The sequence below is a fragment of the Orycteropus afer genome, unplaced genomic scaffold, assembly GCF_000298275.1.
Source record: "Orycteropus afer afer isolate SDZICR_OR568_19922 unplaced genomic scaffold, OryAfe1.0 scaffold00178, whole genome shotgun sequence".
Lineage (NCBI taxonomy): Eukaryota > Metazoa > Chordata > Mammalia > Tubulidentata > Orycteropodidae > Orycteropus > Orycteropus afer.
In genome coordinates, this window is record NW_006921765.1 from 6,217,367 (window position 1) to 6,229,941 (window position 12,575).

The 12,575-nt window shown below is 42.4% G+C and overlaps 1 protein-coding gene across 1 annotated transcript; it reads right to left on the reverse strand.

The window, feature by feature from the left end:
- Positions 1–8,497: 8,497 nt before the first annotated feature.
- LOC103202360 (TIR domain containing adaptor protein) lies at positions 8,498–11,344 on the reverse strand. The gene is made up of 3 exons (XM_007947233.1): positions 11,278–11,344; positions 9,342–9,920; positions 8,498–8,517 (listed from the first exon to the last, which is right to left on the reverse strand). Exons 1-3 carry the CDS (start codon positions 11,342–11,344, stop codon positions 8,498–8,500), a joined length of 666 nt encoding a protein of 221 aa, XP_007945424.1.
- Between the last annotated feature and the right edge of the window lie 1,231 nt (positions 11,345–12,575).

Below are 12,575 nucleotides of genomic sequence, written 5' to 3' on the forward strand. Positions count from 1 at the left end.
GCTGCGACTACAATTCCCGACGTGCTCAGGCGTCCTGACCAGCAAATACTAGCGGGCACCGTGGAAGCGGATCTCATTCCAGTGAGCTGACTGGAAGGAGCGCTTTTAATTCAAGTTAATTGTACTTGGTCTTGTGACACTATGTTTGAATTAAAACCAGATGCTTTCGGGTGGATTCCAATTCATGGCGACCCTGTGTGTGTAAGAGTAGAACTGTGCTCCATAGTTTCCAACGGTTGATTTTTTACAAAAGTAGATTGCCAGGACTACAGCCTTCAGTATGGATTGATTACACCTCAGCATAAAGAAACAAAAATCCACACAACTGGACCAATAAGCCACATCATGATAAATGGAGGGAAGATTAAAATTGTCAACAATTTCATTTCACTTAGATTCACAATCAGCAATCATAGAAACAGCAGTCAAAAAACAGCAAACAATTATTCCACTGGGCAATTCTGCTACAAAACACCTTTCAAACTGTTAAAGGACAAAGATGTCATTTGGAAGACTAAGGTGTGTCTAACCCATATGTATGTGAAAGCTGGACAATGAATAAGGAAGACTGAAGAATTGATGTATTTGAATTATGGTGTTGGCAAAGAATATTAAATATACCTTGGACTGCCAGGAGGTCTGGTGGCATACGGCCTAAAGCATTTGACTGCTAACAAGAAGGCTGGAGGTTCAAACCCACAAGCCATTCCTCAGAAGAAAGATTGGGCAATCTATTTCCATAGTGATACTGCCTTGGGTACCCAAGGAGGGGTCACATGAGTCAGATCCCACTCCACAGCAGTGAGTTTGGTTGTTTTGTTTTGTTTTTTGGTAGACTGCCAGAAGAAAAAACAAATCTATCTTGGATGAAATACTCCTGGAATGTTCTTTGGAAGCAAGGGTAGTGAGACTTCACCTCTTGTACTTTGGTCATATTGTTTGGGAGGGACCAGTCCCGAGAGAAGGATATTATGCTGGGTAGCTGATCAGAAAAAAAGAAGACCCTCAATAGGATGGGTTGACCCAGTGGCTGCAATGATGGCTCAAGTACCGCAAGAATTGTGAGGATGGCGTAGGACCAGGCAATGTTTCATTCTGTTGTACGTGGGGGTTGCTATGAGTTGGAACCAATTTGACACCACTTAACAACAGATTACCAGGCCTTTTTTCTGAGGCACCTCCAGAAAGATGGACTCCTCCAGCCTTTTGCTTGGCAGCCAAGCACATTAATGTTTGCAGCATCACACTGTGTGCCTTCAAGTGGATTCACAGATTCATAGGGACCCTATAGGACAGAGTAGAACTGCCCCATAGATGTCTTGGTCTGTGATCTTTATGAGAGCAGATCCCCAAGTCTTCAATTAGCAGCCAAGCACTTAACCACTAAGCCACAAGAGCTCCTTTGCAGCACCACACTGACATTTTAATCAGAATTAAACATTGATTAGTTATTGTGAAAGGAATATGTCTGAAACAAGTCTATTGGGCCAATTTTATTTCTTGGTTACTTTTCTATGTAGAATAATTATCTCCATTTTTCTTCCTTTTTCATTTTTGTTTCACAGACATTTTCACTGTTATAAATGCCTTTCTTTATAGATTCAGCCCCTTTTTGTACTGTAAAGCTATAGAAAGGTAAATGGACAGGGGCAGATAGCATTTACAACACCAGATTCTTTTTTCTGGGCTGAGGACTTCTGCCTTCTCTGCATCCACTTTTACAGGTGTCCCTGCTATGCTGCCCAGGAATGATTAATCTATCAGGATTTTCCCCCTCCATATTAAAATTTTACTTATAATTTCTGTCATTCCACATTTCTTTTTTGGCTATTATTTCTGGCTAGTCCATTTTCCCTTGATGTTACAAACTGACTAGCTGTGCAAGTTTGGAGAAGTCACCCTCACTGGGCTGCTTTTCTACATTCCAAGCGCTGTCAGTCTTGTCTGAATAAGAGGAGGTGTCTATTTTCATAGAATTTATATTCAAGTGGCAGTGGGGTGAGGTAAACATAATTTTTGATAATGACTAAATGCTATGAGTAGAAGTAATGTGACAGAGGCTGGCGGTAGATAAGGTGGTCAGAGATGGCCTGTTCAGGTGGTAATGTATAAGCTAAGATTTGAATGATGGAAGGAACCAGCCATGTCAAGAGACCAGGAAGTATATTGTAGGCAGAGCAAATATGAGATGCTAAAGACCCTGAAGCAAAAATGAGCTTGACATGTTTGGAAACAGGAATAGCTAATGTGGCAGAAATAGAGCAAGTGGGAGAGAAAGGTGTGAAACGAAATTGTAGAAAAATTTACTCATTATTGACAAATTCATCAACTAAAGTATAATTTTGATTAAAATACACAAGGTTAGAAGTCTGCTCATAAAAAGATGTTGCTCAAGGAAAGACTGAGCTTATAGGAAGCTTCAGCTACCAGAGGTCATTAAAATACCAGACTGCAAAGTGCAAAGAATCTTTAAGGCAGAGACCTTCTAAAAATTAAATGTTTATGTGCTTCCCAAGATTTCTCCAAAAGAGTTAAAAGACAACCTACAGATTGGGAAAAAAATATTTGGCAATGACATATCTGACAAGGGACTTATCTCTAGAATTTATAGAAAACTCCAAGACCTCAAGTATAGCAGGGATTGTGGGGCTGGCGGGGGATCGGGCAGTGGTTCGTTCTGCTGTGCATGGGGTCGCTATGAGTCAGAAACAACTAGACGGCACTTAACAACAATAACAACCAAGACCTCAATGACAAAAAGACAAGTAATCCAATTAAAAAATGGGCAGAAGACATGAATAGACACCAAGGAGGATATTCAGATGGCCAACAAATATATGAAGAAATGTGCATTATCATTAGCCATTAGAGAGATGCAAATCAAAACAACAATGAGATACCATCTTGCTCCAGCACTAGTAGCAAAGTTCAAAAAGACACAAATAACAAATGCTGGCAAGGATGTGGAGAGAGTGGGACTCTCATACACTGCTGGTGGGACTATAAAATGGTACAACCACTGTAGAAAGCAGTATGCCGATTCATTAAAAAGCTAGAATTAGACATACCATTAGATTGAGCCATTCCACTACTAGGTATATATCCTAAAGAAGTGAGAGCCATGAGAACAACAGACATATGCACACCCATGTCCATCGCAGCACTATTTACAACAGTCAAAAGATGAAAATAACCTAGATGTCCATCAACTGAGGAATGGATAACCAAACTATGGTAATACACACAGTGGAATACTATGCAACCCTAAAGAATAATGTAGAATCTGCAAAACACCGCATAACATGGATGAACTTGGAGGACATTATGCTGAGTGAAATAAATCAATCACAAAAGGACAAATATAGTATTAGTCCATTACTGTAAAAGTCAAGGAAAGGTTTATCTATGGAAGGAAATTTTCTTTGTTGGTAACCAGGAGTGGGAGGGGAGGGGAGGCAATACTGTTAGATAGATGGAAAAGATGAACCCTTTTGCACATACAGTACTGCAGTGTCAGTGAAGGCAAACGTGGGCATACAGGTGGATACATGGGTGGACAGGCTAAACTATTAGGTATGTCTATGAAGTGGGGAATGTACCTAAGACCATGTATAGGGCTGGCAGACAGCGGTCCTATAAGGGTATTTGTATGATCTGTAAGAATTCCCAGGTCTATAGTACAGCTGACAAGGGACAAGATGGTAGTCATTCTTGGTCACAGCCAGCTATCCAGAAGGACTGAGTAGTTGAACCTGTGGGCTCGGGACCATAGTTGCTGAGGACATCAAGCTCAATTGGCATAACATACTAAACAAAACATTGTTCCACCTCCTACTTTGGCGAATAGCGACTGGGATCTTAAAAGCTTGAAAGCAGCCATCTAGATGCAACAATGGGTCTCTCCTTGTCCAGAGCAAAGAAGAAGAAAACTAAAGATTCATGGAAACAATTAGTTCTAGTGACTGGTATACCATCCAATCTGCAGCCTATACAACTATGAGACCAGAAGAACTAGATGGTGCCCAGCTACCACTGTCAACCACTCAGAGGGGGATCTATGTAGGAGATCCTGGATAGACAGGGAGAACAATGTGGAATAAAACTCAAAATCATTTGGAAAAAAAAAAAGAGGACCAGGTTTGCTGGTCTGATAGAGCCTGGTGGAACCACTGAGACAATGGCCCCTAGCTGCCCTTCAGGTCTGGAATTGAACCCACACCTGTGGCTTCCAGCCAAACAAAAGACAGGCATATGAGGTGAACATTTACCTGAGGTAGATAGACTCCTTGGAGAGAACAATCATGAGAGAAAGAAGGGCTGTTTATGCACAGGGAGACAGCTCAGGGGGCAGGAGTACATGGAGGGACGGACACAGGGAAGAGGTAACTATTAGGAGGAAGTGGGAGGGGAGCTGTTGCACTGGGGTAAAGTCAATGTCATTGTGAACTGCTGTATGGAAAGTGAATTTGCTCTGTAAATGTTCACCCAAATCACACACACACACACAAAATAATAAGATCATTACCAGAAAACCTATAATCCTTCAATTTTACTGTGTACTGTTGTATACTCATAGCAACACTGTAAGACAGAGTACAACTGCCCCATAGGGTTTCCAAGGGTGTAAATCTTTATGGAAGCAAATTGACACCCTTCTCCCACAGAGTGGTTGGTGGATTCGAACTGTCAACTTTTTGGTTAGCAACTGAGCACTTTAACTACTGCACCACAGGGCTCCTTAGATGTAGGGGGAAAAAAAAACAAAACAGTAACCAAACCCACTGTCGTTATGTCAATTTCAACTCATAGTGACCCTACAGGACAGAGTAGAACTGCCCTGTAGGGTTTCCAAGTCTGCAAATCTTTATAGAAGCAGGCTGCCTCATCTTTCTCCCACAAAGCAGCTTCAAACCGCCAACCTTTTGGTTATCAGAATGCTTTAACCACTATGCCAGCAGAAGCCTCTAGGGGTAGAAACTCAAACCCACTGCCATCAGGTCAATTCCTACTCATAGTGACTCCCATTTCGTTTCCAAGGCAGTAAATCTTTACAGAAATAGATTGCCTCTTCCTTTTGCAGAGTGGCTGTTGGGTTTGAAGTACCACCCTCCTGGTTAGCAGTCAAAAGCCTTAGGCAGTGCACGACCAGAGCTCCCAGAAGTAGAAAAGGAGTTCCTAAATAAAATACAAAACAGCAGACTACAAAATAATAGATGAAAAAAATCTTTTATATTAAAATTAATAAAAGTGCTATTCTTCAAAAGATACCATTATATTGTCAAGTTTTTAAAATACATTTAATCATTTAGAAATACATATTTAAATATATAGGAATAAAATTATACCTGGGATTTGCTTCATAATAATCTGAGGGTAGAACAAGATGGTGCTCTGCTACCACTACCCACCCTGAATTACCACAGAAATTCCTGAGCAGAATGGTAGAAAAATGTAGAACAAAATTCAAAATCATAAAAAAGAGCAAATCTACTGATCTGATAAAGATTGGTGGAACCCCTAAGACTGTGGCCCCTACACACGCTTCAAAGCCAAGGATCACCTTGCAGCCAAATCACAAACAGTCTTGTAAGGTGAACAGTAACACTCGTGAGGAACATACTCTTCAGGATAATCAACCATTCGAGGCCTAAAAGGCAGCATTTGCCCAAAAACAAAGCTCAGAAGGCAGTAAAGAAGGATGAATGGAAGCAGGAACCCAGGGAGGCAGCAGGAAGAGTGCTGTTACATTGAGGGAATTGCAACTAATGTCACAAGACAGTGTGTATAAATTGTTGAATGGAAAACTCATTCAGCTCTGGAAACTTTCACCCAAGCCACAATAAAAAAATAATCATCCTCGGGAATGGGTAGGATTATTGATAAAAGATTACAGCTATGAGTTGGTAATTGTTAAGTGGAGTAATGGGTGTGTGGGAATTCATCAAACTTCCCTCTCAGTATAGGAGATAGAATTTTTCATAAAAAGGTAAAATGAAAAAATAAATAAATAGGATTCTATTTTGCACCTACCAGATTACCAAAAAAATTAAAATCTGATCATTCAAAGTGTTTGCAGGAATATGAAAAAGTGAGAACTTTTGTACACTAACAATATGAATATAACTTGGCACAACCAATTTGGAAGGAAAACTGTCATCTAGTAAAACTGAAGATGTAGCTTATTTACTAACCAGCTGTTCCCTATTAGGCTAAATCCTAGAAACACTTGCTCATGGAAACCTACAAAAATGTTCATTGGCTCATTGTTTTTAGTGGTGAAAACCTGGAAATGACTGAAATGTCCATTTGTAGAAGAATGTGTGGTATATTTACATAATGGAGTGAAGTGAATGAACTGGAGTTACACACACTGACAAATGTCAAACGTGGGGGGGTGGAATTTGCAGAGTAAAAAATAATACAATTTGTATAAAGTATAAAAGAAACCATGTAAAACTATACATGTGTTTTAAGCATGCATACATAGGTAGTAAAATTAAAAGAGAAAAGTTAAGTTCAAAATTCAAAATAGAGAGGACTTCTGGTGGGGGAAGGGAGAAGACTATAAGGGCACAAAAGGAGCGCTATAGGGATTGTAAAGTTTCATTTCTTAAGCTAGGTAGTATGTATATGAGAGGACCTCTGGTGGTGTAGTGGATAAGGGACTTGACTGCTAACCAGAAGGTCAGCGTTCAAACACACCAGCTGCTCTGTGGAAGGAAGACTGGGTGATCTGTAAATATTTACAGCCTCGGAAACCCAACAGGGTCACTATGAGTTGGAAACGACTCACTGACAGTGAGTTTGGTTTGAGGTATATAAGTGTGCATTACATTGTTTAGTTCTTTTGTATGTAACAAAATAATCCATAATTAAAAAATAACTCTTTTCCAGGTAAAAGGAGGGGACATGGCAAGGGGAAGTCAGAGAAGAGGCACAAAAGTACACATTAGGGGAATAATGAAATTCATTTCAGTTCAACAACAAACTTTTATTGAGAACAGACGAATGAAACTGTGCCTATCCTACAAGGCACAGGCATTCCCAGGGTCACCAACTTATGACTTCTGGAAAATTCTACTCGTCCTTTAATGTTATGTAAATTTGCCCTCACTTTGAAATGATTGAACCAGCCCCTTGAACTAGCTCCTAAAACAAACACACTGCCATCAAGTCAGATCCTACTCATAGCGACCCCTCCTTGGGTTTCCGAGGCGAGGCGGTATCACTATGAAAGTAGATTGCCCAACCTTCCTTCTAAGGAGTGGCTGTTGGGTCTGAACTGCCAGCCTTTTGATAAGCAGTCAGATGCCTTAGGCACTACACTACCAGAGCACTATTCACTACAAATCCTTCATCACAATCACTTTCACTTGCTGCGTGTGCAGCTTTTAAATCACTGAAAAGGCTTCCAGCCACTTCTTGCACTAAAGGAAGGATAAATAAGAACTGTATGCACCTATTCAAATTTACCCACAAATTCAACTTAAAGACAGTCATCCTTTTCTTAACATGGGGACTGCCTAACACAAAAGAAAAATGCTGATTCATCATTTCAGAGGTGAAGATAGCTACTATGAAGCATCAGTTCCGCCCAAACCCAATGAAGTCCCCACGTGCCAAAGCACCAGTAGCCTTTTTTTTTTTTTCCCTTTGATGTAAAGTTGTGATCTTTTTTAATTCTAAATTTATATTTTGCCTTTTTTTTTTTTAACTTTGTTGTTGTTACCAGTAGCCTTTTGATCCCAGGTGAAGGCTCTAAGCCCTGGTTTCCTTGTTCTTCACCCTTCCAGCTCCCTCCCCTCTCCTGGATAGTCAGAATGCTCTAGGTTTGAGTCCGACACTCATGCAATAAAAGTGATATGTATTACAATGCTGAATGCATCTGTCATGTAGCTTCTTGATGTGAGTTAATGGGATTCACCTGGAAAGGGAACAGTAGTGGTGTGAGAGTGAAGGACCTGCTTATTACTTTCTCCTGACACCTGTTCCAGGGCCTCCCCAGGCAACAAGAAAGATCATCCATGCTGAGGTATGCTGTCGAGGCTTCTGGCTTATTAAATCAGTTGAGTCACCTCTTTAAGAGGGATGTGTGTATCTACCCCAGTGGCTGACTCTGGAAGAAAACATAAGTATGTACCAACCTTTGTGTCCAATTAGGGAGGAAGCAGAATGCCTGGTTGTCATCTTGGTATCAGCACCACCTCCTGCCACCTCTACTCTGTGGCTTTCCCATTGCCTTCCTAGGGAGTCCCTGGCTTCCTCATGGCCCCCCTGGGGAGTTGCCAGCTTCCCCATGGCCTTCTTCCTAGGAGCCCACAGAGATAGAAACCTGATGGGCAATCTGATCCCAGGGTCACATACAAAGTCCTCCACATTCTGGCTCCTTCCACTCTTGTCACATCTTCTGCTGGAACGCGAGGCCCTGAATGGGCTCTCTTAACACTATTACCAGCTTTGTTCCAACTTTCTTGGTCCTACAGTGACACAAGAAGGGTCAGCTGAGTGTCTGCAGATCTGAAAGAGAACAAACAGAATCACAGGACTTTAACCTCCAGACCCCAGCATCTCTGTTTCCTTTCAACATGCCTCTGCCTTTTCTTTCTCTTTTTATCTATTGTGTCACTTCCAAATCCACTGTGATATAATGTCCCTCCCCTGGATACACTTATTATATGTAATTCTTTCCTTTTTTTTTTTTAAATATCTTTTGGCCTTCCTAAGTCAGTGTCCCTCCTGGCATCTTCCTAGCTCTTGGTTGATATCTCCAGCCCAATCTCAGTGAGAGAGATCTGTTGCTGTTAATACTGATATATGCCAGTTGCCCTCTAGTTGGTTCCAACTTGTGGCAGCCCCACAAGTGTTAGAGCAGAATTGTGCTCCATAAGATTTTTCAATGGCTGTGACCTTTCAGAAAAAGATTGCCAGGCCTTTTTCTGAGGCACCTCTGAGTGGGTTCTAACCAGCAACCATTCAATTAGTAGTCAAGCAGTTAACCATTTGCACCACGTACGAACTCCAATGTAATATATAATAACAGCTTGTAACTATTAAAGACTTGATATACACCAGGCCATGTCCTGAACACTTACTTAGTAAATATACTTATTTAGGGTACATACTACTATTCTCATTATACAAATGCGGAAATTGAGGCACAGAGGGGTTAAGGAACTAGCCCAATACCTTTTCATAAACTAATGTGAAGGAGCCAGGATCCAATCCCAGACAGTCTGAGCTACGCTTAGCTACTAGGCTACAGTGGCTATCTCCTAAAATTTAAAGTACATCATTCACTGTGGCTGACCCCCTTCTCTTTTGCCCTTCCTCTCATAGCTTACAACGTGTGACAGCCTCCTTGACTTGGCGAAAGCCACCGTCTGGGCCCCTGCCATCCACATAGTACATGAAGCGGAGCTCAGGGGGGTAGGAGGCTCGAGTCAGGCCTGAGAGCAGTGGGATGGTACAGCCCTCTGATGCAGGGGCCTCAGTCAGGGCCTGCAGCATTTGGTACTTGCACCATGGGTCCTGGAGGAAGCCTGGGGTGATGAGCAGTACACGGCAGTGACTACTGCTCAGTGCCTGGCACAGCTCCGACACAATGGCGCCACCTGGGGCCGCGTCCCGAAGCTGCAGAAAGCAGCGTAGGCTGGCAGCACTGTCTTCCAGATAGGAAATCAGTTCCTGGGCAGCTGCCAGGTCCTCCTCACTGTGGCACACGCAGACATCATACTCTTTGCTCCAACGGCCACTGCTGCTGGCACACATGGCTGTTGGTGGCAGGGTAGGAGATTTGACTGAGCTGAGGCTTAGGGGTGGGGAACTTTTCTGTGAAGTTGGCTGTGAAACATCACTGGGGGCACTTTCTGAAGAGGTGGGCAGCTTCTTGGGCTTCTTCAACAGGGCCTGCCGGAACCAGTCTGTGGAAGAAATGAACAGCTCAGGCATGCACATTCACTCACCAGGCAGAGAGAAGCCCTTACTGGGCATGGGCTCCTGTATCATGGGAAACAATACTTTCTTACTCTCAGAGACCTATCGTTATTCTACTTTTGTATATTCTCCAGGCCTCGCCTAAAAGTTCCCTCTATCTTGAAAGGTCCCAGAAATACATGAGAACTTTGGAATCCTTACATGGTAGTGTCTTACCACCCTGATTGAGAAGGATGGCCTTGCCCTGCTCCAGGCACTTTGATTTCTGGAACCCTCAGACCTGCTTAACTAGAGCTTTCCACTAGACCCGACTATTCAACCATAGTGCGCAAAAGGTATTTGACTGCTAACCAGAAGGCTGGTGGTTCAAACCCACCAGGCACTTCTCGGAAGAAGGGTTGGGCAATCTACTTCTGTAGTGATACTGCCTCGGAAACCCAAGAAGGGGTCGTTATGAGTCAGATGCAACTTGATGGCAGTGAGTTTGATTTTTTGGTTTACGAGCTCTGTGAGTAGTGCTATATTATGCTAATGAGGATCAGTCAGTGCCAGAGTTCACTTTCAGCACTGGAGGGAGGTGAATTTATATTAAGATGGATCATCCATTATGGAAAGGCAAGAGGAGGCACTGGCATCTACTTGGTACTGAGAAATCTCAGATTGTTGCTAAATGACTAAAACTAAAGTATAGAAATGGCTACGGCTCAGAAGTCCTGAAAATCACAAAGCTTAGTGATTCAGAATCTACACTTTGAGTCAGACACACAGATGTGATTGTGGATGTGCTGCTTGCTTTCTGTATGACCTTAAGCAAATTAGTCCCTGTCTACTATTCATCTATAAAATGGATTCATTTTAGTTGTCATTGAAGATTAGCTGTGATAATGCAGTGTCTGCTATATTGTAAGTACTTCATAATGATATTAACTCAGTTTCCCCAGCTTTTGATAGGGACAGATAGTTTGATATTCCAGAGATTGAGTTGTTTTTCTCTCTCTCTGCTTGGCTTCTTCCTCTGAATGATTCTGGAAGAAAGATTTAGATGATAAGAGACATAATACCGAGCACTCAGGACAATGGTTTCCAGGCTAGGAGGATTACTTGGACAGGACTGGAAAACTAGTGAGCCAAGAGGACTGATGAGTCCACTGAGGCATGCCTCCCACCTCTATGAGAACTGTGACCATCTGGACTCTGAAGTTAAGTCAAGAGCCTCATCCCATCATCAACTTCCCCACATCTCTCCTGTGTTTGGACCAGTCAGTCCTCCTGCCTCAACAATATGGACACTGAGGACCACACTCCTAGGAACAAGAGCCGAAGTAGGAATCTGGTTGTACTCACCAACCATCTTGCCCATTGGCTTCTTGGACTGTGAGCAAGGAGTTGGCAGGGAGGTTGGTGATGCCATACTGTTGGGCCCAAAGCTAAGCCCATGAGGCCAGGCATTGGTAAAGTAGGAGAAGGGAGCAGACCCGGTGTTGACTTCATGGAGCACTCATCCTACAAGGGACAAAGAGAAAGAATTACAAGAGCTGTACCTAACCTATTCTCAATCCCAGCTGGTCAGCTCCGGGAAGTTCTATTTCTGTCCTATAGCCTGACAGGGGCTCAGTCTCTAAATGGGCCCCTCATGGGATTGGGGACAGACATGATTGTAATTGTAGTTGGTTTCTTGATAAACTTAGATATTTGGAGTGAGGTCAGACTTATAGGATGAACTCAGCATGACCCAGCAGAGTAATTGTTTTCTGTTCCACCTGGCCAGGAGTACATTCTGGCTATGGGGAAAGTCAGCTGGCAGACAACTCTTTATAGGGACTTCCTATGTAAATGCTGGAATGTGAGGACAGTTGCTATTCGGGTAAATAATTACGTACCCAGGCAGACAAACGCTGAGTAGTAGACCTGGGAAGACTTCTCCTACAAGTCTGCCTTCCCATGAATAACTCCATCCATCCATTCCTCCTTCAGCTGTCAGCTCAGGGAGGTAGTATCACAGAGTAGGGAAGACTGTACACTCTGAAGTCTGAATGCTTGGACTCTTACCTCTTAATCACCATGGCCTTTGGCAAGCTACTTAATCTTGCGAAACGTCAGCTTCTTTCTCTTTAAAATATAATAATAGACCCTGCTACTCATCATTATTGTAAGATTACATGAAATACTCCATGAACAACTGCATCCTTTGCCATGAGACCAGAATAGGACGGTGCCTGGTTACCGTTACCAAACATTTTGATAAAAGATTCTATAGAAGAATATTGATCAAGAGGAGAAAAATGTAGAACAAAATTACAACTTCTCATGGAATCCAGATTTTCTGGGTCCATGGAGATGAGATGAAGACTGAAAATATTGCCCTGAGATAATCTTTAAACCTTAAACTAAGCACTTCTAGCAAGATGGCAGAAAAAGAAGATAAGCTACACAGATCCTCTTCAACAAAGAAAAGAGACTCAATACAGAAGATAATCCTGGAGCCCTAAACTTTGAAAGGAAAGATACAAAAGTATATCAAACAGCTGCGGGGCAAGATGGCGGACTAGGCAGAAAGACTGCACAGACCCTCTTCAACAAAGAAAAGGGAAACCAATTAACACAGACACAGAAGATAATCGTGGACCCCTGAGCCTTGAAGG